The 25,441-nt window shown below is 44.5% G+C and overlaps 1 protein-coding gene across 1 annotated transcript in view; it reads left to right on the top strand.

The window, feature by feature from the left end:
- PTH2R (parathyroid hormone 2 receptor) overlaps positions 1-25,441 on the top strand; it is a 1,239,906-nt gene that overhangs the window by 396,722 nt on the left and 817,743 nt on the right. Inside the window, exon 4 of the mRNA XM_069733763.1 lies at positions 2,668-2,789. Coding sequence (XP_069589864.1) covers positions 2,668-2,789 — 122 coding nt within the window. The remainder of the gene's footprint in view (positions 1-2,667; positions 2,790-25,441) is intronic.

Genomic DNA, 25,441 nt, shown 5'->3' with positions numbered 1-25,441 from the left:
GGAAACTAGACCTCCAAAGGAACTTATCTAGATGTGTAGTGAGAACTTTGAACCCCCAGGTGTTTCACTAAAGTTTATAATGCCCGGGCGTGAAAATAGAAAAATCATATTTTTTCCACAAACATGATCTTTTTGTCCCCAATTTTTTATTTTCCCAAGGGTAACCGGAGAAATTGGACCCAAAAGTTGTTGTCCAATTTGTCCTGAGTACGCTGATACCACATATGTGGGAGAAAACTACTTTTTGGGCCCACATCAGGGCTCTGAAGGGAAGTAGCGACGTTTTGGAATGCTGACTGTGATGGAATGGTCTGAGGGCGTCATGTCGCGTTTGGAGAGCCCCTGATGTGCCTAAACAGTGGAAACCCCAATATTTGGCCCTGTTTTGGAAACTAGACTCCCCAAGGAACGTATTTAGATTTGTGGTGAGCACTTTGAACCTCCAAAGTGCTTCACAGACATTTATAACGTAGAGCTGTAAAAATTAAAAAATCATATTTTTTCCGCAAAAAATGTTTATTTGCCCCCATATTTATATTTTTTTCAAGGGTAACAGAAGAAATTGGACCCCAATAGTTATTGTGCAATTTGTCCTGAGCACGCTTATACCCCATATGTGGGATTAAACAACTGTTTGGGCACATGGCAGAGCACAGAAGGGAAGTAGCGCCAGATTTTACTGTTATGGTTTGCAAGTGCCATGACCCACTTGGAGAGCCTATGAGATGCCAAAACAGCAGAACCTCCCATAAGTGGTCTAATTTTACAAATTATGCCTCTCAATTAATTCATCTAGGTGTGCAGTGAACATATTGACACCATGGGTGTGTCACGGAATTTTATACCATTGGGCAGCCATGTGGAGAGACTTGGGAGGAACGGAGCACTATTTGCCTATTCAATTGAATGGTTCTGTGCACGTCATTGTGTTTCCATGGACCGTGTGTCCGTGGGCAAAACATGCTAACATGTCCATTTTTTTATGTCAGCACAGGGCACAATTCAACCAGCACACATTCATACGCATAACACACATTTATATCATCCATGTGACATGTATTTGTGCCGGGGAAGAAGCATTACAGTAAGCACTGTTCCCTGGCGCTGCGTGCTGAACCTGGCTCTCATCATACTTCCCTGCTCTGCCGGGGATCGGCATAAGCAGGGGAGAACCCCGGGGTCTGTTATCCGGTCCTTGGTCCAGGATCACTACCTAAACTGCTGGTAAGCCATGCTTTCTGGCATTTTTCACTATTGAGCCACCTGGCTACTACATATTTCTTATGCCTTTATTGGTTTAGGCTCACCGTACGGCTTATAGCTGATTACTCGTAATTTATCTGCTTTTTCTAATGACATTTTAGCCTTTTTTCTTGGGTGACTTTGGACATACTGTTAGGAGTCGAGTTTCCTCTGCTGCACAGGGGGAATCTCGATCCCTGTCTGCTGCGGTCTCCCATTCTGTACCGGCCGCAGTGGGGCCTGCTCAGTGGAGGCGTCGCTCCCAGCGTCTTGCTGGGACTGATTCTGTGCAAAGGGTTACTGTTGCCTTTTCTGGCTCTCCTGTTGTACCCTGCACTGATCTGCGGCGAGCGGGCTTCTCTGGGACTAAGTCCTTATTTGCACACACTGAGCATGCCCAGGGCAAGATCTCCCGTTGGAGATCGAGGGTCACATGCTCAGGTACTGCAGCACATTCCATTGGTCCTCCAGGAAGGTCCTGAAAGGGCAAAACTTCAGTAGCAGCTTCCTGTGCTGCAACTATATAAACTGCGCATGACCGCATGGCCATGCGCTAGTATTGTCTTGATAATATGTGTGTGTGTTGTGAGTGAAAGTCGCTCTTTAAAATACCCTCCCTATTGGATGACTGTTCGCGGAAGGTGTATGTTTGCTATCTAGCGCCCGACTTATCCAACAGCACGTTACACACATAACAGCGTCTAGTTGCTGTGACCGCCTGTACGGCGCCGTGTGCTTCCTCTGCGCTTTCCTTACCCAAGCCTGGGTGGTTAGTGGCATCTGTCAGTGCGGCACTGCATGCACTCTTGTGCCTTTATATTCTATTTTAATAGTTTCCTTACACACCCAGTTGCGGTGTTGTGCCAGCAAGTGGTCTAATCGGACTTCAATCCTGTGTTGGGGTTGTGTTCGCTGACTTCTTGCTCGCGCTCTATGTGCGGTACCGCGGTCCTGTGACACAACAGGATCGCTTCCTTCACGCAGGGTGAAGTTAACCCGTGCGTGTATACTTATAGTACCGCCATATAGTCTGTCTTACTAGCAGCAGGGTTTTTACCTGCACGGTGGACCCCGGACTGCGAACGCACCTAGTTTCATATCATCTATACTTGGTGCGTTCCGCCAGTCCTTAACACATACTGTATTGTCTTGGTGTTATGTTACAGATATGCACTTTGTTTTTCTATATGATATTGAATAAAATTTATACTTGATTTTATCCTACATCACCTGATACTCCCGTGTTCCCCTTCGTTTACGTGATTCACTATGTACAGACAAAGTCAATGCTACTTGTGGGTCCATGAAAATGAGCACTGTTGTATATCTCTCTGTATTTCATGTTTCTGCCATTATCCGTAGTAAACACTATAAAAATTGTATACTTTCATTTTCTATACACAGTCTTTTCTTTCTCTTTTTTAGGAATGGTTTATAGAAAGTGCAATATAAATGGAACCTGGGACCATGCACAAAATTCCAATCGATCATTTTCTAATTATTCTGAATGTATCAGCTTCTTGGAGCCTGAATTAAGCCACGGCAAAGTAAATATGACTAATTTACAAATAGGAATATTGGTAGATACAAATAATGTTTTGCAATCACTAGTGTGTAAGGAAATGTGAATGCTGGAGTATTTAGCTATTTCCTCTCTATATCTTTTCAACTCCTCCGCAAATTGTTGTGATACACTGAGCTTAAATGAAATACCTAAGTCATCAAAAAATAACCTATTGTTTAAATATTTTTTTTTTTGTATTCATTGAAGCCTTGCAGTTTTCTTGCAAAAATAACTGTTTTAGCTAAAAAATAATACCTTGGATAAATATTTTTGTGTGTTTCTAAAAGGATAAGAGGATATTTCCATTAACTTAACCCCTTAGTGACAGAGCCAATTTGGTACTTAATGACCAGGCCAATTTTTGCAATTCTGACCACTGTCACTTTATGAGGTTATAACTCTGGAACGCTTCAACGGATCCCGCTGATTCTGAGATTGTTTTTTCATGACATATTGTACTTCATGTTAGTGGTAACATTTCTTCAATATTACTTGCGATTATTTATGAAAAAAACGGAAATATGGCGAAAATTTTTAAAATTTTGCAATTTTCAAACTTTGTATTTTTATGCCCTTAAATCAGAGAGATATGTCATGAAAAATAGTTAATAAATAACATTTCCCACATGTCTACTTTACATCAGCACAATTTTGGAAACAAATTTTTTTTTTTGCTAGGGAGTTATAAGGGTTAAAAGTTGACCAGCAATTTCTCATTTTTACAACACCATTTTTTTTTAGGGACCACATCACATTTGAAGTCATTTTGAGGGGTCTATATGATAGAAAATAATGAAGTGTGACACCATTCTAAAAACTACACCCCTCAAGGTTCTCAAAACCACATTCAAGAAGTTTATTAACCCTTTACGTGCTTCACAGGAACTGAAACAATGTGGAAGGAAAAAATGAACATTTAACTTTTTTTTGCAAACATCTTAATTCAGAACCATTTTTTTTATTTTCACAAGTGTAAAAACAGAAATGTAACCATAAATTTTGTTATGCAATTTCTCCTGAATACGCCAATACCCCATATGTGGGGGTAAACCACTGGTAGGGCGCACCGCAGAACTTAGAAGTGAAGGAGCGCCGTTTGACTTTTTCAATGCAGAATTGGCTGGAATTGAGATCGGACACCATGTCACATTTAGAGAGCCCCTGATGTACCTAAACAGTGGAAACTCCCCACAAGTGACACCATTTTGGAAACTAGACCCCTTAAGGAACTTATCTAGATGTGTGGTGAGCACTTTGAACCCCCAAGTGCTTCACAGAAGTTTATAACGTAGAGCCGTGAAAATAAAAAATCGCTTTTGTTTACACAAAAATGATCTTTTCGCCCACAAATTCTTATTTTCACAAGGGTAACAGGAGAAATTAGACCACAAAAGTTGTTGTGCAATTTCTCCTGAGTACGCTGATACCCAATATGTGGGGGTAAACAACTGTTAGGGCGCACCGCAGAGCTTGGAAGAGAAGGAGTGCCGTTTTACTTTTTCAATGTAGAATTGGCTGGAATTGAGATTGGACGCCATGTCGCGTTTGGAAAGCCCCTGATGTGCCTAAACAGTGGAAACCCCCCACAAGTGACACCATTTTGGAAACTAGACCCCTTAAGGAACTTATCTAGATGTGTGGCGAGCACTTTGAACCCCCATGTGCTTCACAGAAGTTTATAACGTAGAGCCGTGAAAAAAAAAATTGCATTTTTTCTACAAAAATGATCTTTTTGCCCACAAATTTTTATTTTCACAACGGTAACAGGAGAAATTAGACCACTAAAGTTGTTGTGCAATTTCTCCTGAGTACGTCGATACCCAATATGTGGGGGTAAACCACTGTTTGGGCGCACCGCAGAGCTTGGAAGAGAAAGAGTGCCGTTTTACTTTTTCAATGTAGAATTGGCTGGAATTGAGATCGGACGCCATGTCGCGTTTGGAGAGCCCCTGATGTGCCTAAACAGTAGAAATCCCCCACAAGTGACCCCATTTTGGAAACTAGACCCCCCATGGAACTTATCTAGATGTGTGGTGAGAACCTTGAATGCCCAAGTGCTTCACAGAAGTTTATAATGCAGAGCCGTGAAAATAAAAAATATTTTTTTTTTCCACAAAAAAGATTTTTTAGCCACCAAATTTTTATTTTCACAAGGGTAACAAGAGAAATTGGACCCCAAAAGTTGTTGTCCAATTTGACCTGAGTATGCTGGTACCCCATATGTGGGGGTAAACCACTGTTTGGGCGCACGGCAGAGCTCGGAAGGAAGGAGCGCCGTTTTGGAATGCAGACTTTGATAGAATGGTCTGCGGGTATTATGTTGCGTTTGCAGAGCCCCTGATGTACCTAACCAGTAGAAACCCTCCACAAGTGACCCCATTTTGGAAACTAGACCCCCCAAGGAACTTATCTAGATGTGTGGTGAGAACTTTGAATGCCCAAGTGCTTCACAGAAGTTTAGAATGCAGAGTCGTGAAAATAAAAAATATTTTTTTTTCCACAAAAAAGATATTGTAGCCCCCAAGTTTTTATTTTCACAAGGGTAACAGGAGAAATTGGACTGCAATAGTTGTTGTCCAATTTATCCCGAGTACGCTGATGCGCCATATGTGGGGGTAAACCACTGTTTGGGCGCACGGCAGAGCTCGGAAGGGAAGGAGCGCCTTTTTGGAATGCAGACTTTGAAAGAATGGTCTGTGGGCACTATGTTGCGATTGCAGAGCCCCTGATGTACCTAAACTGTAGTAACCCCCCACAAGTGACCCCATTTTGGAAACTAGACCCCCCAAGGAACTTATCTAGATGTGTGGTGAGAACTTTGAATGCCCAAGTGCTTCACAGAAGTTTAGAATGCAGAGTCGTGAAAATAAAAAATATTTTTTTTTTCACAAAAAAGATTTTGTAGCCCCCAAGTTTTTATTTTCACAAGGGTAACAAGAGAAATTGGACCCCAGAAGTTGTTGTCCAATTTATCCCGAGTACGCTGATGCCCCATATGTGGGGGTAACCCACTGTTTGGGCGCACGGCAGAGCTCAGAAGGGAGGGAGCACCATTTGACTTTTTGAGCGCAAAATTGGCTGTCGTGTTTGGAGACCCCCTGATGTACCTAAACAGTGGAAACCCCCCAATTCTAGCTCCAACCCTAACCCCAACACACCCCTAGCCCTAATCCCAACCTCATCCATAATCCTAATCACTAACCCTAACCATAATCACAACCCTTATCCCAAAACAACCCTAATGTCAACCCTAACCATAACCCTAATCAAAACCCTAAATCCAACACACCCCTAATCCTAATCTCAACCCTAACCTCAAACCTAACCCTAATCCCAATACACCCCTAATCACAACCCTAACCTTAACCCTAATCCCAAACCTAACCCTAATCCCAAGCGTAACCCTAATGCCAAACCTAACCCTAATACCAACCCTAATCCAAACCCTAACCCTAATCCCAGCTCTAACCCTAACTTTAGCCCCAACCCTAGCCCTAACTTTAGCCCCAACCCTAACCCTAGCCCTAGGGCTACTTTCACACTTGCGTCGTTTGGCATTCCGTCGCAATCCGTCGTTTTGGACAAGAAACGGATCCTGCAAATGTGCCCGCAGGATGCGTTTTTTGCCCATAGACTTGTATTGCCAACGGATCGTGACGGATGGCCACACGTCGCGTCCGTCGTGCACTGGATCAGTTGTGTTTTGGCGGAGCGTCGGCACAAAAAAACGTTCAATGAAACGTTTTTTTGTACGTCGCATCCGCCATTTCTGACCGCGCATGCGTGGCCGTAACTCCGCCCCCTCCTCCCCAGGACATAGATTGGGCAGCGGATGTGTTGAAAAACTACAGCTGCTGCCCACGTTGTGCACAATTTTCACAACGTGCGTCGGTATGTCGGGCCGACGCATTGCGACGGCCCCGTACCGACGTAAGTGTGAAAGAAACCTAACCCTAAGTTTAGCCCCAACCCTAACCCTAAATTTAGCCCCAACCCTAACCCTAAATTTAGCCCCAACCCTAGCCCTAACCCTACCCCTACCCCTAACCTAACCCTACCCCTAACCCTACCCCTAACCCTACCCCTAACCTAACCCTAACCCTACCCCTAACCCTACCCCTAACCCTAACCTAACCCTACCCCTAACCCTAACCTAACCCTAACCTAACCCTAACCCTACCCCTAACCCTACCCCTACCCCTAACCCTACCCCTAACCCTACCCCTTCCCCTACCCCTAACCCTACCCCTAACCCTAATTTTAGCCCCAACTGCTGTTCTCCTGCCGGCCGGCAGATGGAGACAGATGGCGGGCGCACTGGGCATGCGTCCGCCATGTTCTGCTGCCGGCGGCCAGGAGGAGCAGCAAGAGGATCCAGGGACCTAGGTGAGTATGCTAGGGTCCCCGAATCCCCCTATTTCTCTGTCCTCTGATGTGCGATCACATCAGAGGACAGAGAATTACACTTTACTTTTTTTTTTTTTTTTTTGCGGTCGCCGGTAAACAGTTAATTACCGGCGATCGCAAAACAGGGGTCGGTAATACCGACCCCGAATCATGTTCTCTGGGGTCTCGGCTACCCCCGGCAGCCGAGACCCCAAAGATTCTCCCGGTGCCGGCCGGCGGGCGCACTGCGCATGCGCCCGCCATTTTGAAGATGGCGGCGCCCACCGGGAGACACGAGGAGCATCGGGGGAGCTAGGTGAGTATTGGGGGGCCACCTGGGACCCCTTTTCTCTGTCCTCTGATGTGCAATCACATCGGAGGACAGAGAAATTAAAAAGAGATCGCTTTTTTTTTTTTTTTTTTTGCGATCGCCGGTAAACGGTTAATTACCGGCGATCGCAAATGCGGGGTGGGTTAAAAACCCCCCGAATCATGTTCTCTGGGGTCTCGGCTACCCTCGGCAGCCGAGACCCTGGAGAAAATCGGCCTCTGGGGGGCGCTATGGACTTTTTCCACAGCGCCGTTAATTAACGGCGCTGTGGTTTAAGTACCCTTAGCGGCCGCCGTTAAAAGGCGTATCGGCGGTCGCTAAGGGGTTAGATGTCATACATGTAGTATAGACTTTAGTGGCTTAGTTAACCAGAGGGAAAAAAAACATTTATTTTGAATGCAAATCATGGAGCTTCAGTGCACTCTTGTCATAGTCAAGGGTTCAGTGCACTGTTGTGCCCCTAAATTTGTATACAGGGCACTTTGTCATATCTTGATTGATAGCGCTAAAGATAGTGCAGCTTAAACTCAACCAGTGGTTCTTCACCTTCATGCGGAAACTCTACTCTCACTTACATCGTGTCATTGCAGGCCCTCTCAACACTGGCTCCTGTCTTTAGCACAGTGCTAAAAACAAGACAAGACTAGCAATGCCACAATATGTAAGCACCTGGGCTCTTGTAGTGTTCATGAGAAAGTTCAGGGTCACTGACTGAGCTCAGTAGAATGGTGCAATAAGTTCTTAGCCACTCAAAAGGTGCACCAAAGACCCGTCATTTTCATATGAAAAAAAAATTCTAGCAACTAAACCACTAGAATCTATAATACATATAAGATTTTGATAGTAGCTAAGTCCACTACATTCTTGATTAAATGGTTTCATTAGTGTTGTGGGGACAGACTACTTTTTATTCTGTTTGCCAGTTCTAATTTCATAAATGAGGAATCCATGGATATTGAAGTATTCCAGTCTGTAGTATGATGAGTATGGTGTGGAGAGAAATGTAATATCCTGTTGATGAGACGGACAGCGAGCATCAAGGGCTGATAAAGTAATAGGGATTTTTTAATATGTGTAGGGGCTCTATTAGGAGGGCAGATTTTCTTGTACTTTTAGGAAAATCTATTGGGGGAATAGGTCTAATGTGACGTTTGGATCACCTCTTCTATATTTCATTGACAGAAGTTGACCTATTTTTTCTTTGTTGACAACTAACATAACAATAACAAATACTGAGGGCTGGCAAGTAGATCCAGTTTGTAGAAACAAAGTAGAATTGGAGTGCATGTGTGTCTCTGTAACAGGGCACTTGAAGGATGTACAAAATTCATTAAGAGACACATGCTGCCTAATAGATTTGTCACATATTATTCCAGGAAAATCTGCATCAAGACTTGTATACAAAATGACAGCTTTAATTAATTGGCCTCTATGTATTAATTACATGTACAAGTGAATTTAGTGAATATACAGTGATAAGTGAATTTATAGTGGAATTGAATTCTACACAAGTCTTACAATGCCACATTGTGGTTAAGGTGTTCTTTTGGTGATGCACAGTGTTGGCTTTGTGACAAAAATACTTTTTGGAACTATATCCAAAAAATTCAACTTTGGTCTCAACAGACTTGAGCGAATAGTGAAATATTCGGATTCGGTAAAATCGGCACAAATAATTTGTAATATCCGTGAATTTGTATCAAATGACTTATCCAATGCAAGTCAATGGGAAAGCCAAATATTTTTCTGCTGGACCCAACAAACAGGTCTGGGGCCTGAGAAAAATATGAAATGGATGTGAAAGAGCTAAAATGAAATTAAAACAGCATGGAGATTATGTCTGCATGCCTTTCTGACTCACATATGGTATCTGAGAAAAATTTTACAAAATACAGGCACATATTGAAAGTCTGTTATCTCAGTCAGACATTTGGTTGATTTGTGGTCTCCAAATCTTTGCTTTTCAGGCTTACATTCCAGTTTTTGGTCTGCTACCCTTGCTGTATACAGTATTTTGTGGTTTTAAAAAATGTAAATAATACAGACCACATATTGAAACAGTCTGTTCTCTCAGTCACATGTGTGGTCTATCTGCGGTCTCCAAATCTTTGCTTTTCAGTTATACATTCCAGTTTTTGGTCTGCTACCCTTGGTGTATACAGTATTTTGTTGTTTTTAAAATTAAAAAAAAAATACAAGCCACATATTGAAACAGTTTGTTATCTCAGCCACATGTCTGGTCTATCTGTGGTCTGCAAATCTTGGCTTTTCAAGCATACACTCCAGTTTTTGATCTGCTACCCTTGGTGTATACAGTATTTTGTGTTTTAACAATTTAAAAAAATACATCCCACATAAATATTGAAACAGTCAGTTATCTCTGTCCGACGCAAGTTATATGTGTAGTCTAAAAATAGTTGGTGCATACATTCCAGTTTTCAGTCTGTCTAATACCCTAGGTCTATACACTATTTTGGTGAAAAAAAAACCAAAAACATATATTACAGTCTGGTAGTTCCATGACACGCCTCTGTGGGCTGCAAAGTTTGCTTTTGAGGCTTCCGTTCTCATTTTTTTTGCGGTGTGTTACCCTAGCTCTAAACACTATTTAGCAGTAAAAATAAATATACAGGCCACATATTGAAGAGTCTGGTATCTCAGTCAAACGCTGTTAGGGTTGGTGGAATGCACCGAATATATTTATTAGATGGGATTGGTGCATTCGCAACCCGGGATCCACCGTGCAGGAAAGAACCTGCTGCTAAGTAAATGGTGGCACTATATGGCGGTAAGAACCAGCTCTGTTAGCTTTACAGAGCAGCCAAGAAAGCAAAGCTCTGTGCCCTGTTAGACTTTCACAGAGGCACAGGCTAACTACCCAAACGAGAGCAGTCAGTGGTCATGCATGCACACAAAACTCCTCGCCGGAGATGCCAGCATTCTAGGGGCTTATTTCAGCCAGGTCCCTGAATACACATAAACACAATCTCCTCGCCGGAGGTGCCAGCATTCTAAGGGCTTATTTCAGCCAGGTCCCTGAGTATACACAAACACAATCTCCTCACCGGAGGTGCCAGCATTCTAGGGGCTTATTTCAGCCGGGTCCCTGAACACATACAAACACATGACCACACTGGCGCAAAGCACATAACATAGGAAGATACTAGCGCATGGCCGTGCGGCCATGCGAGCCTTAAATAGCTACAGCACGTACAGGACATTCCTAGAAGGACCAATGGAGTTGCTGCAGTACTGAGCATGTGACCCTAGATCTCCACTGAGAGATCTTGCCCTGGGCATGCTCAGTGTGTGCAAAGCAGGGCTTAGTCCTAGCACCTACAGGACCTTCCAAGAAGGACCAATGGAAGTTGCTGCAGTACCTGAGCATGTGACCCTTGATCTCCACTGAGAGATCTTACCCTGGGCATGCTCAGTGTGTGCAAAGCAGGACTTAGTCCCAGAAGAGCCTGGAGAGGCAGCAGTAACCCTTTGCACAGTATCAGTCCCAGCGAGACGCTGGGACCATTGTCTCCGCTGAGCAGGCTGCACTGCGGCCGATGCAGACACGGATTGAGATTTCCCCTGTGCAGCAGAGAAAACTCGACTCTTAACAAACGCCAGATATATCCGTGGCCTACAAATTGTGGCATTTCAGGGCTACATTTCACTGTATTTGCTGTCTTTGACCTGATTTCTATACACTATTTTGGGGGCCAAAATAAAAACACAGGCCACTTATTTTATATTGTGGTGTCTCCATGACACGCCTCAAGTATCTTTGTTCTTCAAAGTGTGCTTTTCAGGCTTCCATTCACCTTTTTTTGCTGTGTATTACCCTAGCTCTAAACTGTAAACACTATTAATACACTATTAAACATTAATAATACACCTGATACCACAGCCGTCAATGACAATGAACCCAAAGCCAGTGCATATATATGATAAAAAAATAGTTTATATAAAGATAAGGTGCAAAGTACCAGCTATAAATAAATATAAGTATCAACAAAATAGTAACGTTTTTAAGGGTTCAGAATCATTGTAAGCCGAAGCATCAGAGGATACAATAACAGCATTAGAAAAAAGCAAGTAAAGGGAACATATTTACCCAGTATAAACCACCAGCCAGGGACCCACGACACCCAAGCACGTTTCGCTCTGGAAAGCTTCGTCCAGGGGTGACGAAGCTTTCCTGAGCGAAACGTGCGTCGGGTATTATTAATGTTTTATATATAAGTCCTTTGAACATGTGATTACTTTGCTGTCATTATGATGATGCTCATATTGTGAAGGTTACTCCATATTGACTGTTACCACTTGTTCCAGCCATACCGTGTGGTTTTTCTGTATTTTTTGGTTCCCCTTGGTTATGTATGGTATTTACTTGATTGATTTTATTGGTGTTATAATAAAATTTATATATTTTATTATTTTTTCGCTTAGTGCTTTTTCTTTGGTGTAGAAATCAGAACATACACAACCTATCTGTGGGGAAATGATTTAATTACTACCGAAATTTTGAAATATGAGACTAGTGCCATCTTGTGAATTGGTATGAGCCACAAAGTCCTTCAAAGTAAAACTGTTCTGGATGTAATGTACAATTTGCTATTTAAAATTATAACATGCATTCTATGATGCTTGCATTAAAGAACTGATTGGCCAGATATGTATGGACTCAGGATAATCGGGCTTCGGGTACCTGTGCTGCCCCGGGTCGAGAACTGTCAAGGCTGCAGGAGTGAGTACCCAGCTGACAGCTGATGACTATGCATCCGAAGCGTCGAACTGCAGCTGACAGACCTGGTGACCTAGACGCAGGAGAGCCAGCTTAAGAGAAAGCGTGCACAACAGCAGAAATTTTTGGCATGGACAAACAGCGCATAGGAGGCTGAGCAGCATGCTCCGTCCTTGAGCACTGGCTCCGCAAAGGACTGTTCCCGTTTGCTCACACAAAATGCCAGAGAGAGAGGCGTCATGTGCCCAGTGACCACCATAGAGCGAGGCGCTGTGCGCTCCATGGCCATGAGTACAGCGCTGTAGATAGAGCCAGTTCATGCCACGTTTTCAGCTTCGCTAACCAATAATTATAAAGCACAGAGGAATGACAGAGGACGTTGATACGATCAGCAAGGTACTCCCTCAGCATCTTCAAAAACTTTACACTCTTTGGGAGAGTCCCCCGCACCTCAGAGCGATGGGAGGGTCTGATAAAACTCTCCCAGAACTTTGCCAGTGTTCCACTGCCTCTGCTGGATTGGAGTTGTGTCTCTGTCACCTGTACTCCTTGCTTAGGTAAGGAACTGTGTTTGTGACCTCTGCTGCCATCACTTTCAGATGGGATTTTTTTTTAATAATTCCGCAAAAAAAGCCCTCTGATCCTCCAACATTTTAGTACACCTGTCTGTCTGTGGAATAAGAGATATTAAGTTCTCCTTGTAGCGTGGGTCTAGAAATGTCACTAATAAGTATTGCCTGTCACCCAAAATTTTGAGAACATGAGGGTAACGGAAAAGGCAGTGTAATATAAACTCTGCCATGAGTGCATGACTGCTAACAGTCAATACTTCCATATCCTCACCAAGAGGATGACTGACTATGCTCTCCTCATCCTTGTCCTGAGGCCTGCACAACTTTCGACTAACCTCAGTACTATCATTGTAAATACATCAGTGTAAATACACCCCTGTTATTTTTATCTACCCCACCTCATTGTAGATTTTAAGTTGTGACGAGCAGGATGTTTTTTTTTGTTTCATTTATTGTTACCGTTGTTACTTACTGTAGATTGTAAGCTGTGATGAGCAGGGTTGTATTTTTTTGGGTTGAATTATTGTATTATTGTTATCGTTGTTACTTATGAATGTTGTGTTTTAAACTGTAAATATACTGTATTTGCACTATATAAATAAATATAAATATTATTATTAGAACACAGAAAAGCAAGATGGAGACATTAATTATGGCGTCATTGCCTCTCAACATTTTGGTGGATTCCTCAAAGTTTTAGATGATGGTACACATGTCTGACATCCATGTCCACTACTAAGATCTTATGTGTGAAGTCAGAACTGAATACCGATGGCGTTTTTGATGCTTGTAGACACCAATTGCCATCTTCTGCTCACAAATCCTTTCCAACATCTGCAGTGTAGAGTTGCAACATGTGGGAACATCACACATGAGTCGGTGAGCCATAAGCTGCAAACGCTGATGAAGCATGGCAAGGGCAGATGAAGCTCTATCTCACTTTCTAAAATGGCTACGCAGGGCGTCGTACTTTCCCTAGCAGATACGGCACCTCCATGTCACTTTTACTGTTGAGCCACCTCCCTTGTGTTCAGGTTCAGTTCGTCAAACAGGGACGTGTTTGATGAAATGTTCGTAGAACGTTCGACGAACACCGTCGAACCCCATTGAAACCAATGGCAGGCAAACACATACAAACACATGGAAAACACATAGAAAACACCTTAAAAGGTGTTCAAAAGCTGACAAACTGCTCAGAAGACACAACAAACACATGGAAAAGTCACAACTACATATAGTCATGCAAAAAAAAGAGGTGGAGGAGTAAAAGGAGGAGGATACACAGATATAGGCATGTCATGCCCTTCTAAAATCAAGAAAGGCTGGAGTAAAAATCTAAAATCACTCTACCTATGTATCCTTTAATAAGATGTGTAGTAGAGGGGTTACAAGGACCCTAAACTTCAGGAGGGCAAATTTCCAACGGATGAGAGAGGATCTTGGTGCAATTAACTGGGACGATATCCTGAGACATAAAAATACACAAACAAAATGGGAAACGTTTATTAGCATCCTGGATAGGACCTGTGCACAGTATATACCGTATGGGAATAAATATACTAGGAATAGGAGGAAACCAATATGGCTAAATAGAGCTGTAAGGGGCGCAATAAGTGACAAAAAGAAAGCATTTAGAGAATTAAAGGAAGTAGGTAGTGATGAGGCATTAAATAAATACAAAAAATTAAATACATTCTGTAAAAAGCAAATCAAGGCAGCAAAGATTGAGACAGAGAGACTCATTGCCAGAGAGAGTAAAAATAATCTCAAAATATTCTAAATATTCAAATTATACGTAAATAGTAAGAAACTAAAAAATGATAGTGTTGGCCCCCTTAAAAATAGTCTGGGTGAAATGGTGGATGAGGATGAGGAAAAAGCCAATATGCTAAATGACTTTTTTTCATCAGTATTTACACAAGAAAATCCCATGGCAGACAAAATGACTAGTGATAAAAATTCCCCATTAAATGTCACCTGCTTAACCCAGCAGGAAGTGCGGCGGCGTCTAAAAATTACTAAAATTTACAAATCTCCGTGTCCGGATGGGATACACCCCCAAGTACTGCAGGAATTAATTACAGTCATTAATAGACCATTATTTTTAATCTTTAAAGACTCCATAATAACAGGGTCTGTACCACAGGACTGGCGTATAGCAAATGTGGTGCCAATATTCAAAAAGGGGACAAAAACTGAACTCGGTAGTTATAGGCCAGTAAGCTTAACCTCTACTGTGGGTAAAATCCTGGAGGGCATTCTAAGGGATGCTATACTGGAGTATCTGAAGAGGAATAACCTCATGACCCAGTATCAGCACGGGTTTACTAGGGACCGTTCATGTCAGATTAACTATGTTACTATGTTACCAACACCCAGACGTCTTGACAAAAAAAATAAAAAAATAAATATCTTTAGGTAGAATGGCGGCGGGTCCATTCAGAACACTTTCCTTAGAAGACGTAGGGGTACCTTCATTGGGAGTTGTGCCAAAAAATGAACCCAATACATTCAGACTAATCCACCATTTGTTATGGGGCAGGTCAGTAAACGACAACATCGACACGGAACCAAGTACAGTACTATGTACTGTGCCTCCTTTGACAAGGTAATCAGGCGGGTCAAGAAGTTGGTAAGGGGCATCCTACTGGCCAAAACAGACATTGAGGGGGCATTCCAGTTACTGCCTGTGCCTCAGAATAGTGTCCTCCCATTGGGCTGCTTCTGTGAAGGAGCAAACTACATAGATCGCTGTTTGCCCATGAGGTGCTCCATATCCTGCTCTTTATTTGAGGCATTTAGTTGCTTCCTCGAATGTGTCGTCATGGACGTTTGTAAGATGGCACATATTATCCATTACCTCGACGACTTCTTATGCCTGGGCCCAAAAGATTCGCAACAGTGTGAAAACACGCGATAGTGCACCTGTGAGAAGGAGAGAGCTGGAGGGAGAGTGGACACTCCAGAGCCGAGAGGTTAGATTGAGAAAGAAAATAGATGGTGTAGCTTGCTTCATGGGTGGGGTACTCTGCTGAGTAGCAGAAATTGCTACTAGGCCCAAAAGCATTTCCTGGGCCAAATGCCATTAAAAAATAGTACTTAGGTAAACAGGTGGTGTAGCTTGCTTCATGGGTGAAATACGCTGCTGAGTAGCACCAAATTCTATTAGGCCCAAAAGGATTTCCTGGGCTAGATGACGTTACAAAATAGTAGTTAGGTAAACAGGCGGTGTAGCTTGCTTCATGGGTGGGGTACTCTGCTGAGTAGCACAAAATGCTATTAGGTACAAAACGATTTCCTGGGCTAGATGCAGTTAAAAATTAGTAATTGGATCAACAGGCAATGTAGCTTGCTTCATGGGTGGGGTACTCTGCTGAGTATCACTAAATTCTACTAGGCCCAAAAGGATTTCCTGGGCTAGATGCGGTTACAAAATAGTAGTTAGGTAAACAGGTGGTGTAGCTTGCTTCATGGGTGAAGTACGCTGCTGAGTAGCACCAAATTCTACTAGGCCCAAAAGGATTTCCTGGGCTAGATGCCGTTACAAAATAGTAGTTAGGTAAACAGGCGGTGTAGTTAGTTTCACAGGCGGGCTACTCTGCTGACGTGCAGACATTGCTCCTAGGCCCAAAACTAATAACTGGATTAGATGCAGTGAAAATTGAGATACACAGGCGGTATAGTTTGTTTCACAGGCGGGCTACTCTGCTGACATGCAGACACTGAAATAGGCCTGAATAGGAGAAATGAATTAATGTACCATTATTTGTAAATAGTTGTATGTATTATGTCATTTATATGTATTATGATGTTTTAAAGATTTGTAATTTTTCTGTGAAATTTTGATAGCTGCAGACTCTGCAATTAATACCAGGTGATCAAATCAGCTTTGTAAGAGTATATGGAACACCTTATAAGAACTAGAAGGTAGATGTAGGATTAAGCTGTGATAAAGATCTTAGTTGCTCGAAATGCGCTGTTTATACCTTTCTTTTTCGCTGCCCATGCATCCATGATGTACAAGGATTCTTTGATGACTATGAAGTTTTAACTTGGAAAATAAAGACTTTGAATTTTAAGGAGCTGGAACTAGCACTTCATTCCATATATTATATCCACTGCACGTCGGGTCAGGACGAGTTCCGCGCACCTGTGCAATCGGTGAGCTGGCAGAGGCTTAGCCTCTTTTTCTTTTGTTTTACTATACCATTGTCACACATGACCAAGCCTGGCTGTAGGTTCAGTGGTGTCAGCTAGGGTTGAGCGAAACGGATCGGTCATTTTCATAAGTCGCCGACTTTTGGCAAAGTCGGGTTTCATGAAACCTGACCCGATCCCTCTGTGGGGTCAGCCACGCGGTCGGCGACCTTCGCGCCAAAGTCGCGTTTCATATGACACGTTCAGCGCCATTTTTCAGCCAATGAAGGAGGACGCAGAGTGTGGGCAGGGAAATGACATAGTTCTCGGTCCCCACCATTTTAGAGAAGGGCATGGCAGTGATTGGCTTGCTTTCTGCGGCGTCACAGGGGCGATGAAGTGGCGTGCACGCCGACCGCCATCTTACTGCTGCCGATCTGAGCATAGGGAGAGGTTGCTGCCGCTTCATCAGAAGCAGGGATAGCGTTAGGCAGGGAATATAAATCCCCAAACCGCTTGTACTGGAGCGATTTCCACTGTCCAACACCACCTTTTCCTTGCAGGGACAGTGGAGGCTAGATTTCTGTGCATCAGCTCTGTAGCTTATAAGGCTTCCTTACAAGGCTCCTTGATATCTGCATTGCTGTTTGTGCGCCGCTGTGCAAACCAACTGCTTTTTTCAAAGCACAAATCCTGTTGCTCCTTCCTTTCTGCACAGCTATCTTGTTTGTTTGTCCACACTTTTATGTGCAGCGGTCCTTTTTATTGCTGCCTGCCATACTATTCTGAGATTACTGTAGGGAGATAGTAATTGTAGTACAGTCCTTTTTTTTTAATATATCTTCAAGCCACTTTCTGCCCCTGAAACTGTGTAGTGTGACACAGTGGGCCTGCATTTTTCTGCACTGTCCCACACCTAAAAAGGGAGATTTATATTGCCAATCAGTGCATGTGTGCCAGTCCAGTCTATTGTATCTATCAGTCATTTTCTGCCACAGAAACAATACTGTAAAACAGTAGCCCAGATTTATTCACCAGTCTTCCATATAAAAACAAACAGGGGAGATTAATATTGGCAAATCTGTGCATCTGTGCCAGTCCAGTCTGTGGTATCAGTTAGTCATTTTCTGCCACAGAAACTATACTGCAAAAACACTGGGCCAGATTTATTCACTAGTCTCCCATATAAAAAAAGAAGGGGAGATTAATATTGGCAAATCTGTGCATCTGTGCCAGTCCAGTCTGTGGTATCTGTCAGTCATTTTCTGCCACAGAAACTATACTGTAAAACAGTGGGCCAGAATTATTCACTAGTCTCCCATAAAAAAAAAGAAGGGGAGATTAATACTGGCAAATCTGTGCATCTGTGCCAGTCCAGTCTGTGGTATCTGTCAGCCATTCTCTGCCACAGAAACTATACTGTAAAACAGTGGGCCAGATTTATTCACTAGTCTCCCATAAAAACAAAGAAGGGGAGATTAATATTGGCAAATCTGTGCATCTGTGCCAGTCCAGGCTGTGTTATCTGTCAGTCATTTTTTGCCACAGAAACTATACTGTAAAACAGTGGGCCAGATTTATTCACTAGTCTCCCAATAAAAAAAAAGATGGGGAGATTAATATTGTCAAATCTGTGCATCTGTGCCAGTCCAGTCTGTGGTATCTGTCAGTCATTTTCTGCCACAGAAACTATACTGTAAAACAGTGGGCCAGATTTATTCACGAGTCTCCCTTAAAAAAAGGGGAGATTAATATTGGCAAATCTGTGCATATGTGCCAGTCCAGTCTGTGGTATCTGTCAGTCATTTTCTGCCACAGAAACTATACTGTAAAACAGTGGGCCAGATGTATTCACTAGTCTCCCATAAAAAAAGAAGGGGAGATTAATATTGGCAAATATGTGCATATGTGCCAGTCCAGTCTGTGGTATCTGCATCCATTCTCTGCCACAGAAAATATATTGTAATACAGTGGGACAGATTTATTCACTAGTCTTCCATATAAAAAAAAAAGAAGGGGAGATTTTTATTTCCAGTGTGTGCATCTGCGTCAGTCCTGTTAGTAGCATATCTGTCAGCCACTGTCTGCCACTGAAGCTGTGTACTGTAATAAAGTGGGCCTGACTTTCCCTGCAGTCTCACACACCTATAAAGTGAGATTTAAATTCACAACAAGTTTGCGTCCACCTTGTAACTGGTTTTACAGTACCAAATATCGTTTGTTAGTTTGGTTACATATTTCCAAGAATGAGGAAGTCTGGTGGAAGAGGTCGTGGCCATGGGCGGTCATTGCCAGCTGGTAATGATGGTAGTGGTGGTGGAGAATCAGGTGGTAATGGGAAAAGCAATATAGCACCTAAGTCTCGAGTTGTTCAGTCACCGTCAACGTCTGGCTACACAAGGCCTCGAACGCTCCCTTTTCTGGGAGTAGGAAAACCGCTTTTAAAGCCGGAGCAGCAGGAACAAGTTTTGGCTTTCCTTGTTGACTCTGCCTCTAGCTCTTTTGCCTCCTCTTCGGAAAGTGCAAAATGTAAAAGCAGTGCATCGTCAGTGGATGTTCCCGGTCAGGGACAAGTCGCTTCCTTGTGTTCTTCACCCAGAACAACAGAGAAGGATGCGTCAGGCGACACAACAGGTTACTCCATGGAGCTCTTTACACATACCGTTCCTGGGTTAGAAAGGAAAATTGTTAACAGGCCATGCCCATTACAAGATGAATCAGACATGGAGTGCACAGATGCACAGCCACAGCCAGATTATTATGCTGTTCCTTTGACTCAGATCACAACATTGCCCTCGCAGTGTACTGATCCAGAATCTGACCCTGATGAGACTATGGAGCCCCGTCACGAACGCTATAGCACCGGCTTACACGGTGACACAGAGGAAGGTGCACAGGACATAGAAGAGGAGTTCATAGATGACCCAGTTGTTGACCCCGATTGGCAGCCATTGGGGGAACAGGGTGCAGCCGGCAGTAGCTCTGAAGCGGAGGAGGAGGAGCCGCAGCAGGCATCAACATCGCAACAGGTTCCATCTGGCAGGCCCGTATCTGGCCAAAAATGTGTGGCAAAACCAAAAACAGTTGTAGGACAGCGTGGCCATCCGGTTAAAGTAGCTCAGTGTGCAATGCCAGAAAAGGTGTCTGATAGTAGGGAGAGTGCAGTCTGGCATTTTTTTAACCAACATCCAAATGATCAGTGCAAAGTCATCTGTAAGAAATGCTCAAGGACCTTCAGCAGAGGTCAGAATGTTAAAAATCTAAATACAAGTTGCATGCGTAGACATTTAACCACCATGCACTTGCAAGCCTGGACTAACTACCAAATGTCCCTTAACATTGTTGCACCCTCTCACAATGAAGCTAGTCAGCAACGCTACATCCCTTCCCTCACTGTAAGCCCACCGTTAACCACACCACCTGCAGCAAATGTGGAGGTTTCGTCGCAAGGCCACAGCAGTCAGGGAATCACCAGGTTCTTGGTAGGAAACACTGTATGTAGGCCAACAGCAAAAATACCATCACCAACCTTCTCTCAGTCTGCCATGTCCACCGGCACCCCGGCTAGTTCCACCATATGCAGCTCTCCAGTCCAGCTCACCCTACAAGAGACTCTCGTTAGAAAAAGGAAGTACTCATCCTCTCATCCGCGTACACAGGGTTTGAACGCCCACATTGCTAGACTAATCTTGTTAGAGATGATGCCCTACCGGTTAGTTGAAAGCGAAGTTTTCAAAGCCCTGATGGACTATGCTGTACCACGCTACGAGCTACCCAGTTGACACTTCTTTTCGAGAAAAGCCATCCCAGCCCTCCACCAGCATGTTAAAGAGCGCATCGTCCATGCACTCAGGCAATCTGTGAGTAGAAAGGTGCACCTGCCAACAGATGCATGGACCAGTAGGCATGGCCAGGGGCATTACGTGTCCATCACGGCACAATGGGTTAATGTGGTGGATGCAGGGTCCACAGGGGACAGCAATATTGGGACAGTTCTGCCTAGCCCACGGTCTAGGAAACAGTTGGCTGTAGGCTTTCGCCCCCCCTCCTCCTCGTCCTCCAGTGGAAGCGAGAGCTCGTCCACAGACCGCAGTCGCACGACCACTCCATCCGCAGCTGCCACTGTTGCACACGAGGTGTCCAATTATGGAACAGCTAGTGGCAAGCGTCAGCAGGCTGTATTGGCAATGAAGTGTTTGGGCGACAACAGACACACCGCGGAAGTTCTGTCCGAGTTATTGCAGCAAGAAACTCAGTCATGGCTGGGCAGTGTACATCTTGAGGCAGGCAAGGTAGTGAGTGATAACGGAAGGAATTTTTTGGCTGCCATAGCCCTTTCACAACTGAAACACATTCCTTGCCTGGCTCACACCTTAAACCTGGTGGTGCAGTGCTTCCTGAAAAGTTATCCGGGGTTACCCGACCTGCTCCTGAAGGTGCGCAGACTTTGCTCGCACATCCGCTGTTCGCCCGTACACTCCAGCCGTATGCAGAACCATCAGCGATCTTTGAACCTTCCCCAGCATCGCCTAATCATCGACGGTTGCAACAAGGTGGAACTCCACACTGCACATGCTTCAGAGACTGTGCGAACAGAGGCGTGCTGTTATGTATTTGTGGGAGGATACACATACACGGGCAGGCAGTTGGATGGCAGACATGGAGTTGTCAGGTGTGCAGTGGTCGAAGCTACAAGACCTGTGTCAAGTCCTTCAGTGTTTTGAGGAATGCACACGGCTGGTTAGTGCAGACAACACCATAATAAAGATGAGCATCCCCCTAATGCGTCTGCTGATGCAAAGTTTGATGCACATAAAGGAGCAGGCGTCTGCAGCCGAGGACGAGGGAAGCCTTTATGACAGTCAGCCATTGTCTGGTCAGGGAAGTCTACTGGACGAGGTGGCGGGCAAAGAGGAGGAGGACGAGGAGGATGATGGGGATGAGTATTTTTTGGATGAGGAAGCTTCTCAGGGGGCAATAGAAACTGGTGGCACTGCAAGGCCAGGTTCAGGGTTTTTGAGGGAGGCAAGTGACGTTGATTTGCCAAAAAAAGTGCTCCTCAACCCAGCACAAGCAGTGAATGACAACTGGAACATTGGCCCACGTGGCGGATTATGCCTTGCGTATCCTAAAAAGGGACCCCCGCATTATAAAAATGATGACCGATGACAATTACTGATTTGCCTGCCTCCTGGATCCACGCTGTAAGGGGAAACTGCAAAATATCATGCCACATGAGAACCGTGGACAAATATTGGCAACCAAACAAGCAACTCTTGTTGACCGTTTGATTCAGGCATTCCCAGCACACAGCGCCGGTGATGGTTCTCACACGAGCTGCAGGGAGCAACAGGGCAGAGGTGTTAGAGGTGCACAAATCAGAAGTGGCGTTGGACAGAGGGGTTTTCTGACCAGGTTGTGGAGTGATTTCGCAATGACCGCAGGCAGGACAGGTACTGCAGCATCAATTCAAAGTGACAGGAGACAACATTTGTCCAGTAAGGTTACTAACTATTTTTTCTCCCCTATCGATGTTCTCCCTCACCCGTCATTCCCATTTGATTACTGGGCATCCAAAATAGACACCTGGCCTGAATTGTCCGAATATGCATTGCAGGAGCTCGCTTGCCCAGCAGCTAGTGTGCTATCAGAAAGAGTATTCAGTGCTGCTGGTTCAATACTGACCGAAAAAAGGACTCACTGTCATGCCGTTGCTGCCGCCGCCTCTCCCCACTGCAGCTCGCCGGGTGCACGCGCGCGTCGCATTCAGCTCTGCGCATGCGCACATCTGATTCCTCTGTTGGCGCTCTTTCCTGTCCTCTCCGTCATCCTGGAGGACTGTAACCCGGAAGTAGCTCCCATGCTGCTATGTAAACTGCTTCCTGCTGCTTCTCTGTGCCTGATGTTCATTTGTGTTTACAAGTGCTTCTGGCCACCTGTGGTCTTTGTGCGTTCCTAGCTCTCTGACTTTGGGTCTCCTCCGCCCTCTGCAGTGCCTGCCTGTTTCCTGTGTTTCCTGCCTTGTTCCTTCAGTTCCTTTTCCTCTGCGGTACCTGCCCGGCTCCTATATCTTTTCCTTGCTCCCGTCAGCCTCAGTGTCTCCATATTGTCCTGCCAGCCTCCGTGCCTCCGTAGCGTTCCCATCTTCTCCCTTGTCTCAGTAGTTCCTTTCTGTTCCCTCTTTCCCTTTGTGCCTGCTGTGTACCCATCTGATCTCAGTCGACCCTCCAGCTTCCGTGGCGATAGTCCCTCACGGGCCTGCCCCTAACTCTCCCTGTATAGGGGGCGGTCCACCTGGTCAGCTCGTCCGAGAGGGGTTCGTCATCACGGTCCAGTGGGTCCACTCTCCATTTTTCACTGTTTTGAATCTACATGCTCTAATAGGACTGCACTCAGGTGACATCCGAGTGCAGCCAGATTCTTACAGCGTCACACTCGTCTGGCTACCCAAAATGTTGATGATCTAACCTTCATTAAAATGAACCACTCATGGATTTCAAATTATTTTGCCCCACCTTTACCGGCTGACACCTAGCTTTCCTGTAAAAGGTCTTGCTTTTGGACTGGTCATACTGACTCTTCCAATCTCTTAATTTGCAGCTGCTGTATGTCCAGCATATGACATGTTTACACCTCCCTAAATGCGCTGACTCCCCCCACGGGGGGGTCTCGCCACTTGGCGCAAGCACCCATGAGAGTGCCATTTGTCTGAAGAGGTGGGTGTGCTCACTTTTGGTCGACGGCACTGGCACTGGGTCCCTCATAGTACAATGAAGTGTCTCTGGGTGCGCGCCACCATGGCCAATGTCAGACACACCATTGTAACATGAGGGGCCCTGGACCAGTAACGCCGGGCACGAGAGAGTGCCCCCCACCCCCCAGCTCAAAATGTGCTCTATTACTTGCAAAATTATCTGTCACTGCTCCACCGCTGTTTAGTCTATGCGGTGAAATCCTTCAATGCCTGGCACTGACAATACCAATTTGTTGACATGTATGATGCTAGTTAAAATATTCAGTGGCCCTGTCCTACATTTACACCAATAAATACTTTGCACCAAATAACAATGTCTGAAAGTCAGCAGAGGAGTCACCCCCCCCTGTACCTAAGTATGCTGCGCTTTTTTTTTTTTTGCGAGACATTAACATGTAGGTATTATTTTGGAGTACTAACTGTGTCAGACACTCCTTCCAATTGTCCTCCGCTGACCACACCAATGCTGCCTGTGTACCCCTGGAACCTATTTAAAGTGCATAGAGCCTACTTTTTTTTATTTTAGGCCTACTAAGTCTGTCTGTGGTCCCTCCTTCCAATTGTCCTCCGCTGACCACACCAATGCTGCCTGTGTACCCCTGCAAGATAATTGAAACTGCATTGAGCCTACTTTTTTTATTTTAGGCGTACTATGTCTGTCTGCGGTCCCTCCTTCCATGAGTGCTCCGCTGACCACACCAATGCTATCTGTGTACCCCAGGAACCTAATTAAAAGTGCATAGAGCCTATTTTTTTATTTTAGGCCTACTAAGTCGGTCTGTGGTCCCTCCTTCCAATAGTCCTCTGTTGACCACACCAATGCTGCCTGTGTACCTCTGGAACCTAATTAAAAGTGCATAGAGCCTATTTTTTTTTATTTTAGACCTGCTAAGTCTGTCTGTGCTCCCTCCTTCCAATAGTCCTCCGCTGACCACACCAATGCTGCCTGTGTACCCCAGGAACCTAATTAAAAGTGCATAGAGCCTATTTTTTATTTTAGGCCCAATAAGTCTGTCTGCGGTCCCTCCTTCCAATTGTCCTCCACTGACCACACCAATGCTGCCTGTGTACCCCTGGAACTTAAAGTGCATAGAGCCAATATTTTTATTTTAGGCCTACTAAGTCTGTCTGTGCTCCCTCCTTCCAATAGTCCTCCGCTGACCACACCAATGCTGCCTGTGTACCCCTGGAACCTATTTAAAAGTGCATAGAGCCTACTTTTTTTTTAGGCCTACTAAGTCTGTCTGCGGTCCCTCCTTCCAATTGTCCTCCACTGACCACACCAATGCTGCCTGTGTACCCCTGCAAGTTAATTGAAACTGCATTGAGCCAATTTTTTTATTTTAGGCCTACTAAGTCTTTCTGCGGTCCCTCCTTCCAAGAGTCCTCCGCTGACCACACCAATGCTGCCTGTGTACCTCTGGAACCTATTTAAAAGTGCATAGAGCCTATTTTTTTTATTTTAGGCCTACTAAGTCTGTCTGCGGTCCTTCCTTCCAATAGTCCTCCGCTGACCACACCAATGCTGCCTGTGTACCCCTGGAACCTAATTAAAAGTGCATAGAGCCAATTTTTTTTATTTTAGGTCTACCAAGTCTGTCTGCAGTCCCTCCTTCCAATAGTCCTCCGCTGACCACACCAATGCTGCCTGTGTACCCCTGGAACCTAATTAAAAGTGCATAGAGCCATTTTTTTTATTTTAGGCCTAATAAGTCTG

Source organism: Ranitomeya imitator, chromosome 7 (assembly GCF_032444005.1).
Source record: "Ranitomeya imitator isolate aRanImi1 chromosome 7, aRanImi1.pri, whole genome shotgun sequence".
NCBI lineage: Eukaryota > Metazoa > Chordata > Amphibia > Anura > Dendrobatidae > Ranitomeya > Ranitomeya imitator.
This window is presented reverse-complemented; position numbering and strand designations above follow the sequence as displayed.